The sequence below is a fragment of the Oculina patagonica genome, chromosome 13 (genome assembly GCF_052425735.1).
Source record: "Oculina patagonica isolate OP01 chromosome 13, crgOcupat, whole genome shotgun sequence".
NCBI classification, from domain to species: domain Eukaryota; kingdom Metazoa; phylum Cnidaria; class Anthozoa; order Scleractinia; family Oculinidae; genus Oculina; species Oculina patagonica.
The window spans coordinates 25,031,817-25,051,833 of record NC_135770.1 but is presented as its reverse complement, the minus strand read 5'-3'; the positions used below and the strand labels follow the sequence as shown (position 1 = coordinate 25,051,833).

At 38.5% G+C, this 20,017-nt stretch overlaps 2 protein-coding genes across 2 annotated transcripts in view; one reads left to right on the top strand and one right to left on the bottom strand.

Moving 5' to 3' along the window:
* The window catches only part of LOC144636323 (kelch-like protein 25), a 164,626-nt gene that overhangs the window by 108,491 nt on the left and 36,118 nt on the right, over positions 1 to 20,017 (top strand). The gene's annotated exons all lie outside the window — the stretch shown is intronic.
* Positions 286 to 16,861, bottom strand: LOC144637058 (uncharacterized). The gene is made up of 9 exons (XM_078496224.1): positions 16,349 to 16,861; positions 6,071 to 6,125; positions 5,571 to 5,618; positions 4,932 to 5,173; positions 4,009 to 4,482; positions 3,314 to 3,538; positions 2,693 to 2,909; positions 2,353 to 2,405; positions 286 to 2,097 (listed from the first exon to the last, which is right to left on the bottom strand). Exons 1-9 carry the CDS (start codon positions 16,859 to 16,861, stop codon positions 1,144 to 1,146), a joined length of 2,781 nt encoding a protein of 926 aa, XP_078352350.1. The 3' UTR covers positions 286 to 1,143.

Sequence of the window (20,017 nt, the reverse complement as noted above, 5' to 3'; positions counted from 1 at the left end):
GGCTTCAAGAAACATCTTTAAGGAGTGGATTACAAGTGGGCTCCTGCATGAGAGTGTTCACAACGTATTGACATCTTGCTGTCAACGCTCCAAGCGTTGTGAGAGCAACGCATAATTCAAACACTGTGGCTTTGCGGGTAGTCCCTATTTTTTTTTTTTTCGCTTCTCGCCTCTCCCCCCTGCTTTTAACTTCCTGGCTTAAGACCCATCTGCCTATACAAAAAACACGATATGCAATAAGCCTCCCCTCAGCCAATATTGCTCCATGTTTTGTAATGAATTTGATTTGTCAGGAGCTTTTGGAATTTAATTGTTTACTCTTAATTGCTTGTAGGCAGAATGTTATGGTATGGTAATTTCTGTTTCGCCTTAAAATCTCCCCAAGACTTCTTAGAGGGAACTTTGCTTGTTTTGTTTTGACACCCTTGAAAGGGTGAAAAACATAAACATTATGTAGGTTTTTTCACAACCATTTTCATAGTTAAGATTTTTTACAAGCAAATATTAAAACAATAGCAACACTGACTATAATTTGTTATGGTCTTTCATCTGATTTATTTGTTCAAATTAAACTTGGATCCTAAACTTGCACTCTGCAATAATGTCCTTGAAGCTTACTTGTTTATTGTTCACAAATGTTTACTTGAAACAGGTCATGTGTAAAGACTTAGGACATTAAAATAACAAAGAAAAAAACGTGACATTATATATTTTTCAGTATTCTGTATTTCCAGCCAAGTTTGGTTACACTGAAACTACATTATTGACACTAAACAAAGGTGCCAAGATGTAAGCCTGGCTTATGTAATCAGTCCCTACAACTGGATAAAGACTGTAAAAAACCTCTCATATTTACAAACTTGTTCTCAGTCAGGGGAACAGGTGCCAATTGATAGCGACATCACTTTTCCGAGAAGTGACTGAATCTGCGGTTTTCCTCTCAGAAGATGCTATTTGTATGTGCGATTGCTTTCAAAATACTCTGAGTGCTCGTGCTAGTGTTTGGTTCAATGAAATAATTCGCATATTCTTCGAGTGCTTAAATGAAGATTTGCCAAAACTGCCACTTACTCCCTTGACTGTTCTATCGATTTTGAAGTACAGCAATATGTGCCCTCTAAAGTTCCATGTAAGTTGGACTGCTTAACTATATTTTACCCAGTTTAAAGTTCCCAGGTCCAGAGGTACATTCTTATTTCTCATCACACAATCTGAATACTCAAGAATAGCTTTCTTAGGATTATTGGCCATGATGATCATGGCACCCCCATTGCTGTCAACATGCTGATGGCTATCAATGATAGCACAAATACCATTGCTCTTGATGAAAAATCCCACTGTCATATTACATGCAATGATTACACCATAGTGATCAGAGGTTGTTGACTGAATGACTCCATTGATGTGGTCAATCAAATCCTGAAATTCATTAGCATTTGTGAACCCAAATAACTGATCAGCTGAATCAATGCTAAATAGATCTCCTACAGCATTAACAACATCTTCAACATCTAAATACACAGCGGTATCACTGTACAGCTCATCATAAACCTCATTGCCATCACAAATGGCATTTACAAATGAATTTACCCACACATCAGGTAGTTGATTCCAAAGTAATGAAATATCTAACTTATTATGGAAGCAATAAGCCCCAAATTTTACGGCAATAAGGGTGCATGCATTACTTCCCAACCTATCCCCCACAGTGGACTGAGATATGTTGGTTGGGAAGGTAAACACACAGTGACAATTGGACAATCTCTGGCAGGGGATGACTAGGTTGCTTGTGCAGCCTTCAACATTAGCAGCAGCACTGCCACCAATATTTAAAACTACATCCCTGTAACCCTTTTCAGAATTTTTATTCTGTTGCATTCCCTTTCTGTTGATTAGTTTTCCAAGGGAAGGGCCATAGGACAGGGCAGATAAGTTCCCTCCACTAGCAAACTTGAGTATACTATAAATCGATTCAATCGCACTTCCATTAATGCGGAGAGGACTGATAAAATATTTCCCATTAGGAGAGACATTGTCAAAAAACCAGTCACAAAACATCAGAAAGCCATTCACCACAAGGCGAAGAAGATCCCACGTCTGAAATCAAGAAAAGTATATATTACCGCTAGGTTAACATGCAAACACTATTCAGAATTTTAATTCTAATTTAATTAATTTTAATTTTATTACAGGCTATTAAAATAGCCTGTAATAAATAGTTAGTTGCAAATGAAATAAAATTTTTTGTTTATTTTAGTATTTTTCCTTTCCTTTCCTTTTTTTTTTTTTTTTTTGGGGGGGGGGGGGGGGTTGATCAACTGAGGTATCCTAAGTTGTAAAAATGAAACATACCTGCCATGCTAAAAACTTCCTCTGTCTGGCTTTCTTGGAATTGTCTGCGTATACTGTAATCATTTAAAATACAAAACAATGTTAAGATGAACCACTACAAAAACTGCATTTTTGCATATATATGTTCATCATTGTCTGAAGCTTTTCTCAGAACATACACAGCTTCTCTTGTTAGGAATATAATGTAAAAAGAATTCCTACTTCATAAGGTTACAAAGGTTTTTAACTGTATTATACTAAGAATAGTGCAGGGGCAGACAAAAGGCACAAAATAGGGCTCAACTATATTAATATTTAAAACAATTACTAAGAGTATTTTACTTTGGGCTCCTGTAACTACCTGTGTCTTCATGACTAGCACACCATTCTTCAAAGAAAGACATCCCCTTCCTAATATTGGCCAGAACTGGACTTTCTTTATTATTTATCCGCCGTCGGCTAAGAAGACCTTGTTCAAAGAGCAAGTTGCAAGCATCTAGGTAGGCTGCTGTTTTCCCACTTGAATCTGAGTTTGCCTCCCTGGCAAGATCTTGCACAGTAGCAATCATAAACCTTTGCTGCAAAAAAAGAGAAATTTATTTCATAAAAAAATAGAAGGAGTATTAATTTCAATTTGTTATTAGGCAATCAGTGTTTGTCAAGATAAAAAGGGGCTTTTTTAGCTGATCTTAAAACAATAAACGGTTTAAAAGATGTTCAAAAGATACAAAAACTGAATTTTCAACAACTCTCTGTTGCCTTTGTCAGAGTTAAATCGTTTCACTTCATGAATATTTAGCTTTTCTAGTTTTAGACAATTTTAACATCTTTAAAACCGTTTTTTAAGATCAGATACTATCCCCTTTGTTATCATGAATTCAATTTCATCGCAAAGAAGGTAGTCCCATTGTAACACTAACTTGTGATGTTACCATGCACATTCATAAAATGGGTTCATGTTTATTATAGAAAAGCAATGTACCTGCATTATTTTGGCTGGCCGTACGTTCAAGCGGGTCCAGTTATCCCGGTATACAAAGGCATACTTTAGTCCTGGTACCTTTCGACTTAAACCATTTTCGGCCCGCTCCAGTTCTTGGGCAAAAACCGTCTCCACTGCCTTCCATCCAAACTGGATGTCGTCTTTTGTAAACTCCTTCGTACCCAGTTGTCTTGAACTATACAGGGCAGCTATCATGTTCTTAAGCTGTTAAATCAAAATGACAACATAAGTTTTATGTATTGATTTCAATTTAATTTAAATTCAACATTTAATTTACATTATCAAATACAAGCTAATTCAAATAAATAGATTGAAAAATTGAAAATTGACAGTAAAAACATGTACTGCGTGGTTCCAAAAAATGTCCATACTCTGCCCACAGAAGGCTTTTGAAATTCTTAGGGTTGAAGGGGATCTCAAAGGCCAAATTTTGTAAGAAAATATATCAAGTTCCTTTGACATTTCCAAAGTGGCGGGTGTCTTAGGAAAAATCCCTTCCATGGGTGAGGTATGGATAATTTATGGAACTACACATTTAAACCCTGAGTCAGAGCAAGACCAAATTAAGTATGATTGCAAATTGAATAACCTGCTTTAAACTTACAATTTCTGCTCCACTCAGAGTAAATGCTGACTAAAAATTAATGCAATGGCACAAATGGAAAAAATATTACCTGGTGACTAGGACATATCATGAGGAAAATCGGGTTGCCAAGTGGGTCTTCTGGATTTGTAAAAGATACATCCACAAAATAGCGTTCCCTTAGAGTTTCTGCATCCATCGAGGTAGAAAACTGTGTTCTTGGGTGCCCAGAGAGAAGCTTCAACACCGTCAGGTTTGATGAAGCACCATCACACAGAAGAATGGAGACCTTGAAGCCATAACTGGTCAATGCTTTCAGAGTAAGCATAAGGAACTCTTGCAGAGCACTGGACTGCATTGTGCCCTCAAGCGGAAAGTATGGACCTACTAAATCGAAGCTGGATGTAAGGTCTCGCCATAAGAACTGCACTATGTACGAGGCTTTCTGTGCACCAGACTGCACTGCTGCACTAAACACATCATGCAGCACCTTTAGCTCATCCTCAGATGCACTGAAGCCTGTTATGCCAGCTCCTTTTAGGTTCCATGCAACTTTCATCTGAATCTGTATTTATAGAAATTTAATTTTAGTGACGACATTTTTGAAATCATTCAATCGCTACTTTAACTTCCAAAAGTTATAATTCCTTCAAATGTTCTTAAGGGATGCGTTACAAACTCATTGTCCCTGCAAATGTGCTGTTTACTTCAAAAAAATATTTTAAAATACTGAACAGTGATGTTGCATATATATATATATATATATATATATATATATATATATATATATATATATATATATATATATAAAAATATATAACCCAATGACAGTTTTTAAATCGCCGCCAATATAATTGCTACTAAAAGCACTGTCAGTATTTAATAAAATACCTCCTTTTATATGTATGACTGAACGTAAATAGACTAGCTGGCTTTCCAACAACATTTCTTTTCAAATACTTCACACTATAAGGATTTTTAACAATATAAAATTATGCACATTGCTGCTCTCACCTTGACCTCATCCCACATCATGACTCCAAGTCCTAATGGTCTGGGATGTCCTTCCTCCTCTCTTGTCTTCTGGTAGTTGACATAAATTTGATGCTGACCAAGAAGGTACTCCTCATCAATACCAGCATTCTCAGAGCCATCTTTGATGATCTGCTTAAGCGTTTTTGAATGTGGCAGCTGCAAAATCTTCAGGCCTCGCAAAGCTTCGTATGCAGATGGACTTCTGTTGTAGACAGCCAGAGCTATACACACAGATAAAACAAAAAATGTATTTAGAACACTAAAAAAGCTTTAAATTATATAAAAAGCACAATGTAATAATTAACTTTGACAGTTTGATTTTTACAGATCCAACATAGTCTACAGATGGTAATATAACCATTCATCTACTTTCTACATGTTTGTCAATAATGCAACCAATAATAATTATTGGTTGCAACTGGTTATTAGGGTATCTGGCTAGGAAAATATATTTGGTGAAAACCTTATGCAAAAACAGAGATCAGTGTACTGAAATACAACTCTATAGGACTGGACAGGTTCCTTTTCAATAGAAATTTCTTTGGACATCATATTTCCTCATAACAGCAATTTTGGGAATAAAAAGGCCTTCAAAAAGAAAACACTGCAGTTTCTTACCAACACGAACAGTAACTGAGGACCAGCGATTTCCATTCTTTCCATTCGCTGTAAAAAAGCAAGCACACTGCTATTACATACTGGTAACTGTTATGTTTAGAATATTAAAAGGGTGAGTTGGCAACAACTGAATATCATACCACATAGATTTCAGAGATTTTTATTATTTGTCACACTGGTGTCTGCAAACCACACAGGTGAAACCATTGGGCAGTATTGTTATGTGTATTTCCAATAATATTTCATGGCTGTCCAGCAAGTACTACTTGTTTCTTAAATACTTAGCAATAACATGGCAAATTTATTTTTAATTTGACAAACCGGTATACATTAAAATACTCAAGCTAATGGGCTCCTGTCAAGGTGGGGTGTGTGGACGCTGCTTTTAGGTAATAAAAAACATAGGCTTCTGCACTTTTTTCAAAAATACAAAATAAGGAAGCCAATAGAAAGAATGTAAAAATACTTGATCGCTGTATTGCAAATGGCACTCAACTTACCATTCTTCCTTTGATCTTTGAAGAAACTCTCTCGATCCTTTTCCCAAATATTTATCTTTCACGAAGTTTCCGGCTTTACCACCCTTTCCATCCTTGAACTCGTTGCCTTCCTTGAAGATATTAGACAGCTCTTCTCTGCCTTCATTGGATTTTTCAATGGCCTCTACAAGCTGACATAGTTCAGACGACTGTTCCTGTGGCAATTCCATTCTGGTTTGTTTGTATAACTTTTTAATTTTTTTGGCCATTCGCGATCGAACTTGACGATTGTTGCCGAGCCGAAGGGACTTGCTTTGGGGCGATAAATATTTGATGGGATAGTTGCTACTGGGATTTCGCCGCTCCTCCCGTTTAGCGACATCCAAAGACTTTCTATTATCGAGGGCGGATTTCACGTACCGTTCGCAAGCGAGACATTCTCCACACATCTTTTGAACTCGGCCAGAATCTGCCTTGTGATAGTTACCGCCAGGGACATGCCATATTCTGCAGCTTTTGGCATACAATGATTTGCTGTTTAGCATTCTTACGTTTTTGGGTAAATAGCCCAGTTCTTTTTGCAAATCATGGCCATCAAGACCAACCAAACCCGGGCAAAGGACATGCGATTTTGAGAGCCATTTCTGTGCTGTGTCACCCGATTCACTCGACCCCTATGGCTGTTAGCCGCTGAAAATGCACCGTCGTACGCGGCTAACAGCCGTCCATCGTATACTATAGTACAATACCCATAACCCATTGCACAACGGAACAAACCAATATGGCCGGCTGACCACGAGTGAAAAGAGACTTTTTAAACGTGACAAATTAGTGGCTATTTTGCTTTTAGAAAGAAGATCCCTACCTAATTTTAGAAATTGAAGACATTTTAGCCTCCAAGACAACGTTTATCAGGCTGTATTGTGTCACTTGATGCCTCATCGTTTACAACGTACCGTACGGACGGATGAATTTGTACCGCCGGCTGGGCACGAGTGAAAAGTGAATTTTTAAACTTGACAAATCTGTGGCTATTTCGCATTTAGACATAAGATCCCTACCTAACTCTAAGAATAAAAGACATTTTAGCATTTAAGTAAACGTTTTTAAGGCTCTATTGTGTCACTTGATGCCCCACCGTATACTACGGACGGGTGAATTTGTACCGGCTGGCCACGAGTGCAAAGTGAATTTTCAAACTTGAAAAATCTGTGGCTATTTCAATTTAAGATATAATATCCCTACCTAATTCTAAGAATAAAAGACATTTTAACCTTTAAGCAAACGTTTTTAAGACTGTACTGTGTCACTTGATGCCCCATCGTATACTACGGGTGGGTGAATTTGTACCGGCTGGCCACGAGTGCAAAGTGAATTTTCAAACTTGAAAAATCTGTGGCTATTTCAATTTAAGATATAATATCCCTACCTAATTCTAAGAATAAAAGACATTTTAACCCTTAAGCAAACGTTTTTAAGGCTCTATTGTGTCACTTGATGCCCCATCGTATACTACGGACGGGTGAATTTGTACCGGCTGGCCACGAGTGAAAAGTGAATTTTCAAACTTGACAAATCTGTGGCTATTTCGCTTTTAGACACAAGTTTTCTACCTAATTCTAAGAATAAAAGACATTTTAACCTTTAAGTAAACGTTTTTAAGGCTGTACTGTGTCACTTGATGCCCCATCGTATACTACGGACGGGTGAATTTGTACCGGCTGGCCATGAGTGAAAAGTGAATTTTCAAACTTGAAAAATCTGTGGCTATTTCAATTTGAGACAGAAGACCCCTTCCTAATTTTAAAAAAAAAATATTTAGCATCTGACAACGTTTTTAAGGCGTACTGTGTCCCTCGATGTCCCATCGTAACTCGGACGGGTGACTTTGTCCGGCCACCATGAATACAAAATGAATTTTCAAACTTGAAAATCTGTGGCTTTTTCTGGACGAATTCCCTCCTATTTCTAAATTGACGTTTTTGCCTCTAAGACAACGTTTTCAAGGCTGAGCTGTGTCACTTGAGACCCTCGTATACTACGGACGGGTGAATTTGTCCGGCTGGGCACGAGTGAAAAGTGAATTTTTAAACTTGAAAAATCTGTGGCTATTTCAGTTTTTGACACAAGATCCCTACCTACTTCTAAGAATAAAAGACATTTTACCTTTTAAATGAGCGTTTTTGAGGCTGTACTGTGTCACTTCGTGCCCCCATCGTATACTACGGACGGGTGAATTTGTACCGGCTGGCCATGAGTGAAAAGTGAATTTTCAGACTTGAAAAATCTGTGGCTATTTCAATTTAAGATATAATATCCCTACCTAATTCTAAGAATAAAAGACATTTTAACCTTTAAGCAAACGTTTTTAAGGCTCTATTGTGTCACTTGATGCCCCATCGTATACTACGGACGGGTGAATTTGTACCGGCTGGCCATGAGTGCAAAGTGAATTTTCAAACTTGAAAAATCTGTGGCTATTTCAATTTAAGATAGAATATCCCTAGCTAATTCTAAGAATAAAAGACATTTATCTTTAAGCAAACGTTTTTAAGGCTCTATTGTGTCACTTGATGCCCCATCGTATACTACGGGCGGGTGAATTTGTACCGGCTGGCCATAAGTGCAAAGTGAATTTTCAAACTTGAAAAATCTGTGGCTATTTCGCTTTCAGACACAAGATCCCTACCTAATTCTAAGAATAAAAGACATTTTAGCATCTAAGACAACGTTTTTAAGGCAGTACTGTGTCTTTTGACGTCCCATCGTATACTACGGACGGGTGACTTTGTATTGGCTGGCCATGAGTACAAAATGAATTTTCAAACTTCTTCTTCAGGTATGATCATCTTGTCTTGAGAAGCCAATGAACTCACCTTACGGAAATCACCTTACGGAAGACCCTCGTGGAAAATATTCTACAAAAAGCAAAATATCTCGGACGATTTTGGAATTGTTAGGTATTTTTGTGTTTAGCATTAAAATATCGAAACGCAGCCGTATTTCAGATGTACAGAGCTAGATAATCTAGAGGGTTTTTACCGAAGAGGTTAGTATGGTTGGTACTGTCATACTGACACTAGTTTGACAAAGACTCAAGTCGAGGTCGAGATAAGAATTTGTATACAGTGTAGCTTCATGTGCATGTACCTTTTGCATTATAGATACAGTTTGGCATTATTTTTCCATTTTTTTTATTTTGAATATTGGAAATTAGGCAGTCGGTACTTTTTGCCTGAATTTACAGTATATAAAAAGAGACTGAAACAATATAAGTTAATTTTAAACAGTTAAATTATGCTGAGCCGGTAATAATTAGTCTCTGAAGTGAATCAGCTTTTGTGTAGAAGTAATAAATCTAAACTTTAATTCAATTTTATACCTCAGTGTGCTCTATTGCCAAAAATCATTATACCCATGAATCTTGTTGTGTTCTGATGAGCATAAATAACACATTAGAAGTCTTGTGAGCCATTTTCGTTAGCCATTTTTAAAATGGAAGTACATTTCAGAGGAGGAAAAGAGTAGTGTATAATAAAGTTCGTGGATCCCGCGCTCTGTGGCTTGTCTAGAGGTCTGGTTCCCAGCCCAATAAGGTTCCGCACCTGAAATAGAATGCGTGCATGATGTCATATGCGTAAAACAACCATGATCATAGTCGTCGTCAGCGTCATCATAACTATTGTTGTTACTCGTAAATGATTTTTTTGAGTTGACCCCAGGAGGCAGAAAATTCATATCCAGAGATAAAGCGTTTAAACTCTGCTACAGGCTGCTACCCGCTCCTTGTCAAAAACACTAAGAGAGTTAGCATTCCCCAGCAAACTATGAAAAAGCATTATGTAAGTACTTATGGTTAATGCTGGCTTAGTATTTTAATTTTCTTTTCGCTTGTATCAAACTAATATGAACAAGTTTTAGTTCAAACATTAACTGGTACTGTTTTTTCCTACTTTTCTATCTAAATTACGATTTATACATACTTAGTTACATTGTACTTATTTTTTTTGCGTAGTACTTAATTACTCATTACTTGTCTTAGTTTATTTCTGACTTCTTTTATGTACAACCTTGTCAAGCAATTAAATTCCTTTTTTGTAACGTACTCAGCTCGTTTAGTTTATTTCTATTCTGGGTAGTTTTTTTTGCCTATTTTAGTTAATTTATGTTATGCTGTAATTTTTTCTCTATTTAATTTGGCAAAATAAAATGGTTGTTGTTGTTCTTAATTGATCCAAATCTTTTAATTCAGATGCAATGCGGAAATTCAGTTTGCAGATATGCTACGCACATTACGTGCTGTTTTTTTTTTCTTTTTTCAGTTGCAATGAACTAAAAAAAAAAATTGAATCCCGGTGTCTCAGTGTGCGACACCAGGACTTTTTGTGCTAATTTCGTTATAAATATCTAGAAAGACTTCACATGGTTAGCTAACACACGGTAAATAGCTATTATTATATCTTCTAGCAGGAATTAATTCGCCTTCAAAAATAACCTTTGACAAATATGAACGCCCTTACACACAATTGTTAACACTGACGAGAAATACGGTAATTTATTGCTATAACGAAATCGTGTGCTAAGCCTGACTACTAGACCGACGTCTAAAAAGGACAGAAAAAGACAGCTTTTGCACAATTTTAAGAAGAAACTAGTCGGTAAAATCCATGAATGAACATAATTAACTTTGTCCAGAACAATAATATTTTAAGAAATAGTTATAAATTAAAGCACCATCGGGGATGGCGACGATCGACGCTGTGTTTGACTTGTGGGGCTTGATTTGCTACGTTATGTACACTGACACGGCAACAAAACTTAAGAATATATATATCGAGAGTCAGCAATTCAATAACCGCGTTAAACTTCAGCGCAATAAGCAGGACTTTTTTTCATAGAAGCAATGTCTGCTTGTTTACCGTTTGAACAATTTAATCCGTTAAATCAGGAAATATTTACAAATTATAACTTTTCTGCAGTAATTCTGGCATGTGCTAATTTCGTTACGGGTGTGTCAATTTCGTTATGGCACGATGGACATACAGTAGAACCTCGGTAACTTGAATTCGAACTCGGATATAAACTCGAACAACCCCTAATGTTTATAATAATGTTTATTTTCCTTGGACCCACTTTTCAGTCATTTTTAGTCGGTTAACTCGAAAACCCGGCCCTGCTAACTCGAACTGTTTTTCGTTTACCTTCAGAGTTCGAGTTACCAGTGTTCAACTGTATTTTGATACCTCACTCATACATAAAAGCTAGGAACGGGAAATTCTGTGGGGCATATTCACTAATTTATGGATGTCACCAATATATGTATCGCCTAAACACGTTGAAGGCAGACTTGTTACGACCATTATATATTTCATGTGGCTACGTTCATGAAACACACTGCACGCAGTGAAATCCATTGCCATCCAACAATAATAGGAAAAACATGGGTATATCTGAATGGCCACTTTTTGTTGGACGAGTCATGGTCAAATAACAACTCTCAAAAAGGGCAACTGTAGCTAAGTAAGGATGGTTCGAAATGACAATGTACAAAAGATCGGTATTTGGCTTATCAACCGTATCCAAACCCAAGTTATAAAGTGCCTTCTATAAGCAAAATCAAAATACGAAGTTTAGAAAAATACTTCAGCCATTTTATGCTACAGAATCGAACCCGGGATAAGCTCTGGCGTAAAAGGAGAGGTAGCAACATTTTTATTGCATATTGCTTCCTGTTTCATCTTGAAAGTGCTTCAGCCTCAATTGCTCTCTGACAGCACAGTTTAAAAAATACGGAAGGGCTAAACCATTTGTAGGCCCGGGCCTACGGGCCTATAGGCTAGATACGCCCCTGATCTTTAAATTAAACTGGTACAAGCTAGTTCGCCTTTTCGTTCATTTGCCATAAAGACACTGTAGTTTGGTAGAATCGTAGTGAAATCTGGGACCTAAGCCGCATCTAGTTGAATTACCTTTATCCGCTGTAGTATGGAATCACTTTAGATTGGTAGAATTGTTAGTGAAGTTTGGGACCTTTTTTTCTCACTGTATGGAAAGAGAAGTAGTCTTCTGTTTCGGCCATTTTACGTAACATCATTCCAGTTTTGTCCAAATTATAGAGTTAGTGAAATTTGGCACCTAACCCGCATCTTCGATTCAAGTCCAGTGGCGGATCTAGACCTACAGCTAAGTGTGGGGTAGGGCCCGATCATCAAGACTGGAAAATATTTGTTCTCGGCCCTTAGTTTGGCCTAAAAATAAGGTGCCGGGAGGGGGAGGGGGCTAGATCCGCCAGTTTCGGTCATTTCAATCATAGTAAATTTGGCACCTAATCTCGATGAAATGGAAGCGAATGTTTCCAATCACAATACTTAACAAGAAACGCCAAGCGAACTAGACAAATCGGAGGCAGCAACATGGTCCTTAACTCGCATGTTAACTTTTGAAACTTTGTTTTGCTTATTAGAATATCGAAGTGTTTGAGACTCTAACTGAGCGAGGCATGATATAACCGTATGTAGGGTCACGTATTGTAAAAAGGTTACAGATTAAAGACTGCAAAATTTAAAAAAATCTAATTTCTTTATTAACGACTGCGCCAGATATAGCCCAAAAGATTTCACGAGAAGCTTTCTCACAAGTTCAACACTTAAAACAGTAACACTTCGGGCAGACTGAAAAAAAGCACTACAGTAAAAAACCGCGAGTTAGAACCTGCTAGGCTAAAATTTGCAAATCAGACCCCATTTTTATAAGAACCTCTCTTAGTTCCTTGCCCCCTGGTGGGGGGTAGGGCCGGACATCAATGCTCGCCATCTGTCCCTATTCTTGGGAGAGGAGAGGAGAGGAGAGGAGAGGAGAGGAGAGGAGAGGAGAGGAGAGGAGAGGAGAGGAGAGGAGAGGGAGAGGGAGAGGGAGAGGGAGAGGAGAGGGAGAGGAGAGGGAGAGGAGAGGAGAGGGAGAGGAGAGGAGGAGGGAGAGGAGAGGGAGAGGGAGAGGAGAGGGAGAGGGAGAGGAGAGGAGAGGAGAGGAGAGGAGAGGAGAGGAGAGGAGAGGAGAGGAGAGGAGAGGAGAGGAGAGGAGAGGAGAGGAGAGGAGAGGAGAGGAGAGGAGAGGAGAGGAGAGGAGAGGAGAGGGAGAGGAGAGGAGAGGGAGAGGGAGAGGAGAGGAGAGGAGAGGAGAGGAGAGGGAGAGGAGAGGAGAGGAGAGGAGAGGAGAGGAGAGGAGAGGAGAGGAGAGGGAGAGGAGAGGAGAGGAGAGGAGAGGAGAGGAGAGGAGAGGAGAGGAGAGGAGAGGAGAGGAGAGGAGAGGAGAGGAGAGGAGAGGAGAGGAGAGGAGAGGAGAGGAGAGGAGAGGAGAGGAGAGGAGAGGAGAGGAGAGGAGAGGAGAGGAGAGGAGAGGAGAGGAGAGGAGAGGAGAGGAGAGGAGAGGAGAGGAGAGGAGAGGAGAGGAGAGGAGAGGAGAGGAGAGGAGAGGAGAGGAGAGGAGAGGAGAGGAGAGGAGAGGAGAATCTCGGCTCAACTGGTAATCTTCACAACCAGTGGTTTCCAAATCCACCAATTAAGTATCATGGACAAGGTCACCAAACACGTCTATAGATTATGCTGACCACATAAATACACACAAGTTTGCATACTTAAGTGCCTACAATATGTATAAAAATATACAAATAACTAAATAAAGAAGACAATGGTTCTTACTGAGAATACAATAACATCATCTGTAAGAGTATGGAGGGCAGCACAGCAATTTTTAACAGCAACTTGACCCTCAAGCTTAATTTTAGGGTGCGCAAAAGCTTCATTAAAGGGAGAGTAAATGTAAATGCCAACTCAGGCTTGGATGGTGTTGCACCCTAGAGGTTGCATAGCCTGCATGTAAATTTTGACATTTAAGTAGTTACTGGTATACAAAAAGGCAAAAAATAATAAAACATGACAAATAAAAATAACATAGCCTGCAAATACATCTGCATCTGTATGCGAAAAGAGCAAAGAGTCAGCTGTCTTCACAGGCTAAATATAACAATATTATTAAACATAATATTATTAAGAGAGCAAGGGTGAGTATTAAAGTGAGTTATTAAAGGCCACAAATCTATTTAATACTACAAAGTTAAAAACAATGCACTTAAGTTGACTGCAAATTACACTTTCAAAGATTTATTACAGAAGATACAGTAATAATTAAGTTACAACAAATCCACAGTTTTTCAATGAAATTTATCACCAAATCCTCAAAATATCAACTCTAGCGATATTATGTGTTTAATAGACTGGCCACTGTGTTTTGCTGAAACAATAAGATGGCTTACTCTTAGTTTCTACCGGCTTTCGACTATCAAAAGCCGGTAGGAACCTTGAGCTTGCTGTTTAATTGTTAATTAGAAGACGAGCTAAAGTTTTCTATCGGCTGATAGCTGGCGAGCGGCGAAGCCCCTAGTCAACTATCAAACTCTACAGAAACCAAGAGGGCGATGTTTTAGCATAACCCACTGACTGTTCTATTAAACAAAGAATATCGATAAGACTGATTTATTGACCGTTTGTATAGACGGCACCTGTGTAGCCAATCAGATTGCACAATTTCCTAATAGAAGGCGGGTAATGTCAATACAGTAGAACCCAATACAGTAACTCGAACTCTGAAGGGAAACGAAACACAGTTCGAGTAAGCGGGGTTTCGAGTTATCGGGGTAGTTTGAATAAGACTGAAAGGTGTCCAAATCCAAGGGAAATGGAAGTTTGTTCGAGTTAGTGGGGTTTTCGAGTTATCCGAGTTGGAGTTACCGGGGTTCTACTGTACGTAGTTTACAGTTAGATAGAAAAAAATATTAGTAGTGCTTGTTCAACTCAACCTCTGGGTGGGTCCTCAGTTATAATACTGTTATTTATTATCCTTTTCCTGTTAGCTTGGAAGTACAAAAATCTTTTTCAGTTGTGTAATAAATGTCTTATCAGCCAAATTTAAGCTTGCTCTTGCATGCAGGTGCATGAAAATTGAAAAAAGCCTGTACAGCTGTACAGTAAAAACCCGCGTATAAGAACCTAAAATTTAAGAACCTGTTTGGCTAAAATTTTCATTTTAAACCCCCTTTTCATAAGAACATATTTAGCCTAAAATTTTCAGTAGGTTCTTATTTTACAAAAATGAAAGCAAATATGAAAGTACAAAAAACTTTTAGTCTAGACATGCATGCTAGTACTTTGGAAAGATAAATTTACTGTATGGTTATCATCTAAACTGTATTCTAGATAATTATTTAATACAGCAATATATCCCATATCACATATGCCCTGTAGTAGTTCTCTGTGCTGATGGCTAATGCACTTAAATCAAATTAAGAACCTGTTTAAGAACCTAAGTAGCCTAAAATCCCACTAAAAACCATTTCTATAAGAACCTATTTAGGCTAAGTTGGAAAAGTCTAGGTTCTTTATATACGCGGGTTTTTACTGTATCACAACGAACGAAGGACTGCTGAATTCTGTACATAATGACTAAACTCTGCTAAATAAGATTAGTCATGGATAATCGGTCTTGTTGGTCGCTGTATTAAAGCAGTCTTAGCATAATTTTATAGACTAATATCACTGATTCATGCTGATTTATACTTTTTAGTTGGAATAATTCCTCACACTGTAGTCGACTGAGTACAGGTTCTGAGATGTCCTTACCCTTTAAAATTTCGACCCGGTGTAAAAGGTTGTATTTGCTCTACCTTGAGATTGCACAAGTCTCACCCAAACTGATTGTTGGACCACAATCCAGGCATAGACAAACACCAGATTTTGAATCGCAGAAATTGCAATTTTTGCCAAACCACGAGCCCTAAATTTCGAATGTTGAGGCTAGAACACGCGAGCTCGCGCAACTTTGACCAAGCATCTTCGGCTCTTTGTATAACCTCTGATGGTGATGGGAGGTAGAGGTTTCTGACTCATCACTGTCAACTGAATATTCGACATTAGCTCATGCAAGAGCATTCGACAAATCATCATCAACTGCATGCTTCATCGGCGTCAGAACCAACACTGCAGCTCAGCTGTTCTGTCCTGTTTGTCGAAGCACCATCGTGGAAAATCTCACTTTAACTTCTGCCTTAAAACCTTTTCTTCGCCTGGGAAAAATATGCTCCATAACAACTTCGCTGTGGTTGTTTTAACTACATCTACCGGTACTACATGTCCTACATGTGCCGCCGATAATCGGCAGCCATTTTCTTCGGCATAAAGTCGTACTATAGTACGTACGACAGCGGCTGTTAGCCGGTAATTTTGGTATCATTTTCACGGTTGTTACCCAGTGCTCATCGAGTGAATCGGGTGGTGCTGTGTTCACAAGTTCCGCGGTATCAACCGGGCAGCTCAATTTCCCGTCTGTTACTTTTTGGTGTTCCAGAATTGGGCTGTCAAGCCTCCATTCGCCGTCCGCGTAAATAATCAATCGAGCAGACTGAAATGGGCCAATCTCTGCGGAGAAATGCACGTTGCTTGACTGTTCGACGATCAAGACAAAATTAGGCAGTTTGCCGGATTCCACCGGAAACGGCAGCAAGTCGCTTTGCACAATCGGCCGCACTTCACAGAAATAGCCAGCGCTGGACAGGGTTGTAGCCCAATGCTGTAAACAACTATTTTCTTGAAACTTCGAGGTAGAATCTTGATTTTGTTGGGCCTGTTTTTGCTCGATTTTGCGTCTCAAAATGCTCTTTAAAGAAGCCGTTGGCACAGATTCAGAGGACTCACCAACGTCCAAGCGTGCCTCCTTGTTTGGACGGTCTTGATTATTTTCACTTGAATTGCTCCGCTTCATCACGGCATTTTAAGGACGAATACACAGCAAACAGAATCTTTAAAAGATATCGTTCGAAGAAAACAAGGCGAACAAGACACACGTGAAGTAGCGATCGCAGAAACCAAGAACTTATGTGCTCACGCATCGATATAATTTTTGCCGCAACTCTGCAAGTTGAAAGTGTGAAATATTTGCAGAGGATTGTGGGAAGACATGGCTAGGGAAAACGAGAATAGATGGAGTGGACTACAGACAAAAGAGATGGAATAGACGTGCTTTTATTTTCTCGATATACACACATAAGTCCGCCATTTTTTTTTCTTCGTATTTCACGGATCATATTACTCACGTTGACCGGAACTACGTTTTTCGCGGGGAAAATGCAGTCTAAAAATAAACTGGTCTGTGAAAACGCCGTGACATAGGCTTAGTATGGGAGTTGCACGCTCCTAGTAATGGGCTCCTGTCTCATGTCATATTGCGAAGCGATGGGAGCGAGAGGTCCAGGAGCTTTTCAAAATATCTTCTTGAGACTTACTTTGTCGCTATAAATTTGCATCTCCGAAGAACAACTGTATAAATCGCCAGAGATACAACTTTGCAGATGATTCATCGAAAAAGTCTTGGGTTTGATGCGTACGTGACAAACCCAACTATTGCAGCAGTGTCAATTGACAGTACGTCAAAATGCGGAAATATCATTGGACATGGCAAATTAGATTTGAAATCGAAGCCAAAAATCACTCGGCTTTGAAAGGTCAAACGCTGTGGCTTTTCGGGTAGTCCCTCTTTTTTTCGCTTCTCGCCTCGCCTCGCCCCGCCACCTCCCCCCGCGCGGTAATTTTTTTTTTTTTGCTTCACGCTCGACGGAATCTGTTAAAAAATTTTCGCTTCACACTCTAGAGAATCTGCGAAAAAATAGGGACTGCACGTAGTCTAGAAATCTTCCGATGATGAGAAATCGTCGAAAAATGACCGAAAACTTCAGTTGGTATATTAAACAAATAATATTGGCCTTTTTGGGACCGTTTTTGTTTCTTTCTGGATAAAATTTACTGTTTCAGTTAATTTTTTTACTGTTAGTTTTTAACAAGCCTAAAATTTAACTGTTTCATGTTACAGAGCCAAAAAATTAAGTGCTTAGTGTTTCTGAGGTACCCCCATTTCGACCCTCTACCAACAGCAGATACAACCTGCGTTCTTCTGATGCTCCGTATCTGGAACCTCCTCCTCCTGCTACTCTTGCTGTCGACCGATCGTTTGCAATAGCTGCACCAAAAGTGTGGAATAGACTAGCTAACTACCGCATGTCCATTAGGAGACCACTTCACAATAAGTCAGTTGTAGACGTATAAAAATCACCGTTCGTTAAGTTTTTTTAAAATATACCGCATATCTAGTTTTGTATAGAAGTAACATGAGTAAGAAATTGTATAACCGCACCGCACTGGAAAGCGGCATACATATACAAACCCCCCCGCTTAGGAAATTTTTCCCACTGTGCGGTGCATGCCCTCTCTCGATGCCTCACGTTATCTTTCTCAAACTTTTAATTTAACTTCATTTTCAACACAAGTGCAAGAATTTTCTCTTCATATTTATCCGCAGTTTCCAGCCGCAGTTGCTTTTTTGTGTTTTTAAACGTCAAATGACCAGTAATATCGTTTAGGACATGCATGCACTCTTTAGTGGTGAACATATTTTCTTCTCGTACTCTGATGGTATAACAGCTTAAATGAGCCGTTGAGTACAATTAATAACTCATTTTTTTTTAGAAACTACTGATTCGACACGAGCGAAGTGTGATCGCATGCGACATGTCCATTGTTGGAAGGGGGGGTTGTACTGAGGAGCAAAGATTCACTGTGAGGTGATTTCACCCCCAATATACTTTATAGTAAATATAAACGTGAAATATGTTCGCTCTTCCTGCTCTCTCCCGAGAAAAAGTGACTCCTTCCATAAAAACTACCGTGAGCAAGATGCTTCATCCTCTCTTGCTACGAGCTAAAAATTATTTTCCAAGAAATTAATTGCCAATTTCAGACACCTCAAAGCTGACATCCTTTTTGCAAGCCCGAGACTTTCTTAGCCTTGCAAAAGAAATTGACTCCTAGAAGGCGTCCCAGAAAAATCGAGATGACGAGATTTTGGAAGACGCGCATTTTTGGAACGACCATTCTGTACCCCTTTAGATTGATTGGAGCAATTTGCAAAGCAAACAGGAAAGTGTCGATTGACCTCCAACTGCAAAATTAAATCAAGAGATGGCATCATCAGCCAAAGAAGCCATGCAAACCACAAACGTTTTTATGTCTCTCGTGACTATCATCAACAAGATAAATTTGATCACCTAAATCCTGGTAGCTACATGTATTTTGTTAAATTGTACATATTGACAACAAATTGTTTTGTTGGTAGCCATATTTAATCTGAAACTTGTTTCTACAATGGCTGACAAAAAATTGACAGAGATGCTAAGGTCAAATGCTATTTGAAGGTGTGCATCTTGATCTTATATCAAATTCTCCATTTTATATACTAATACATGCATTAACAAAAGAGAAATTGGAAGGAGAATCTAACATGTCTGACAATTTATCAGAAGTCACTTAGGGCTTTAATTTATTTCAGACTCCCCTTCATTTTTAAGTGCCTTGCATGAACAAAAGTTTTTTTTTTTATTTATATGTCCCCTTACCCCCTAAACCATGTGTACACTACAAAATATTGAATTGGAGGACCAAGGATATCATAGAATCATCGCAAAAAGCATTTGGAGTAGAAAAAGTAATTGAATATTTCCTGAATATTTCTCAACTACTTTTATTAGTCACTGATTGTGATCTTGGATGATTACCTCGAATAGCTATATTTTGCAATGTTTTTGCAACCAAAAGATGAAACATAAAGAAAACAAAAACTAACCCAAATAAATATTATAAAAATTAAAGAAACTGGGCTTTTAATCATTCAGTTACACAGATTTTGTGGTATTTTTTGATCAAAACTGCAGCACAAAACTTTTTTTCTTTTTCAAGTCAACATCCTTTTGATTGTTTTAATAGTGTAGCTACTTCAATCTTTTTTTTAACATTTACATTATGGACTGTTGCAAAACAGGCTTTGCAGTAATTTGCACTCTTTCCTGTTTTAGCATCCACTAACCCACTG

Excerpts from the sequence above, each read along its gene's own strand:
- LOC144637058 (XM_078496224.1), bottom strand. The coding sequence starts at position 16,861 with ATGAAGCGGAGCAATTCAAGTGAAAATAATCAAGACCGTCCAAACAAG. Across the intron at positions 5,174-5,570 it reads CTCAGTTACTGTTCGTGTTG|CTCTGGCTGTCTACAACAGA; the intron begins GTAAGAAACTGC and ends CTGTGTGTATAG. Across the intron at positions 3,539-4,008 it reads TGATATGTCCTAGTCACCAG|CTTAAGAACATGATAGCTGC; the intron begins GTAATATTTTTT and ends TTGATTTAACAG.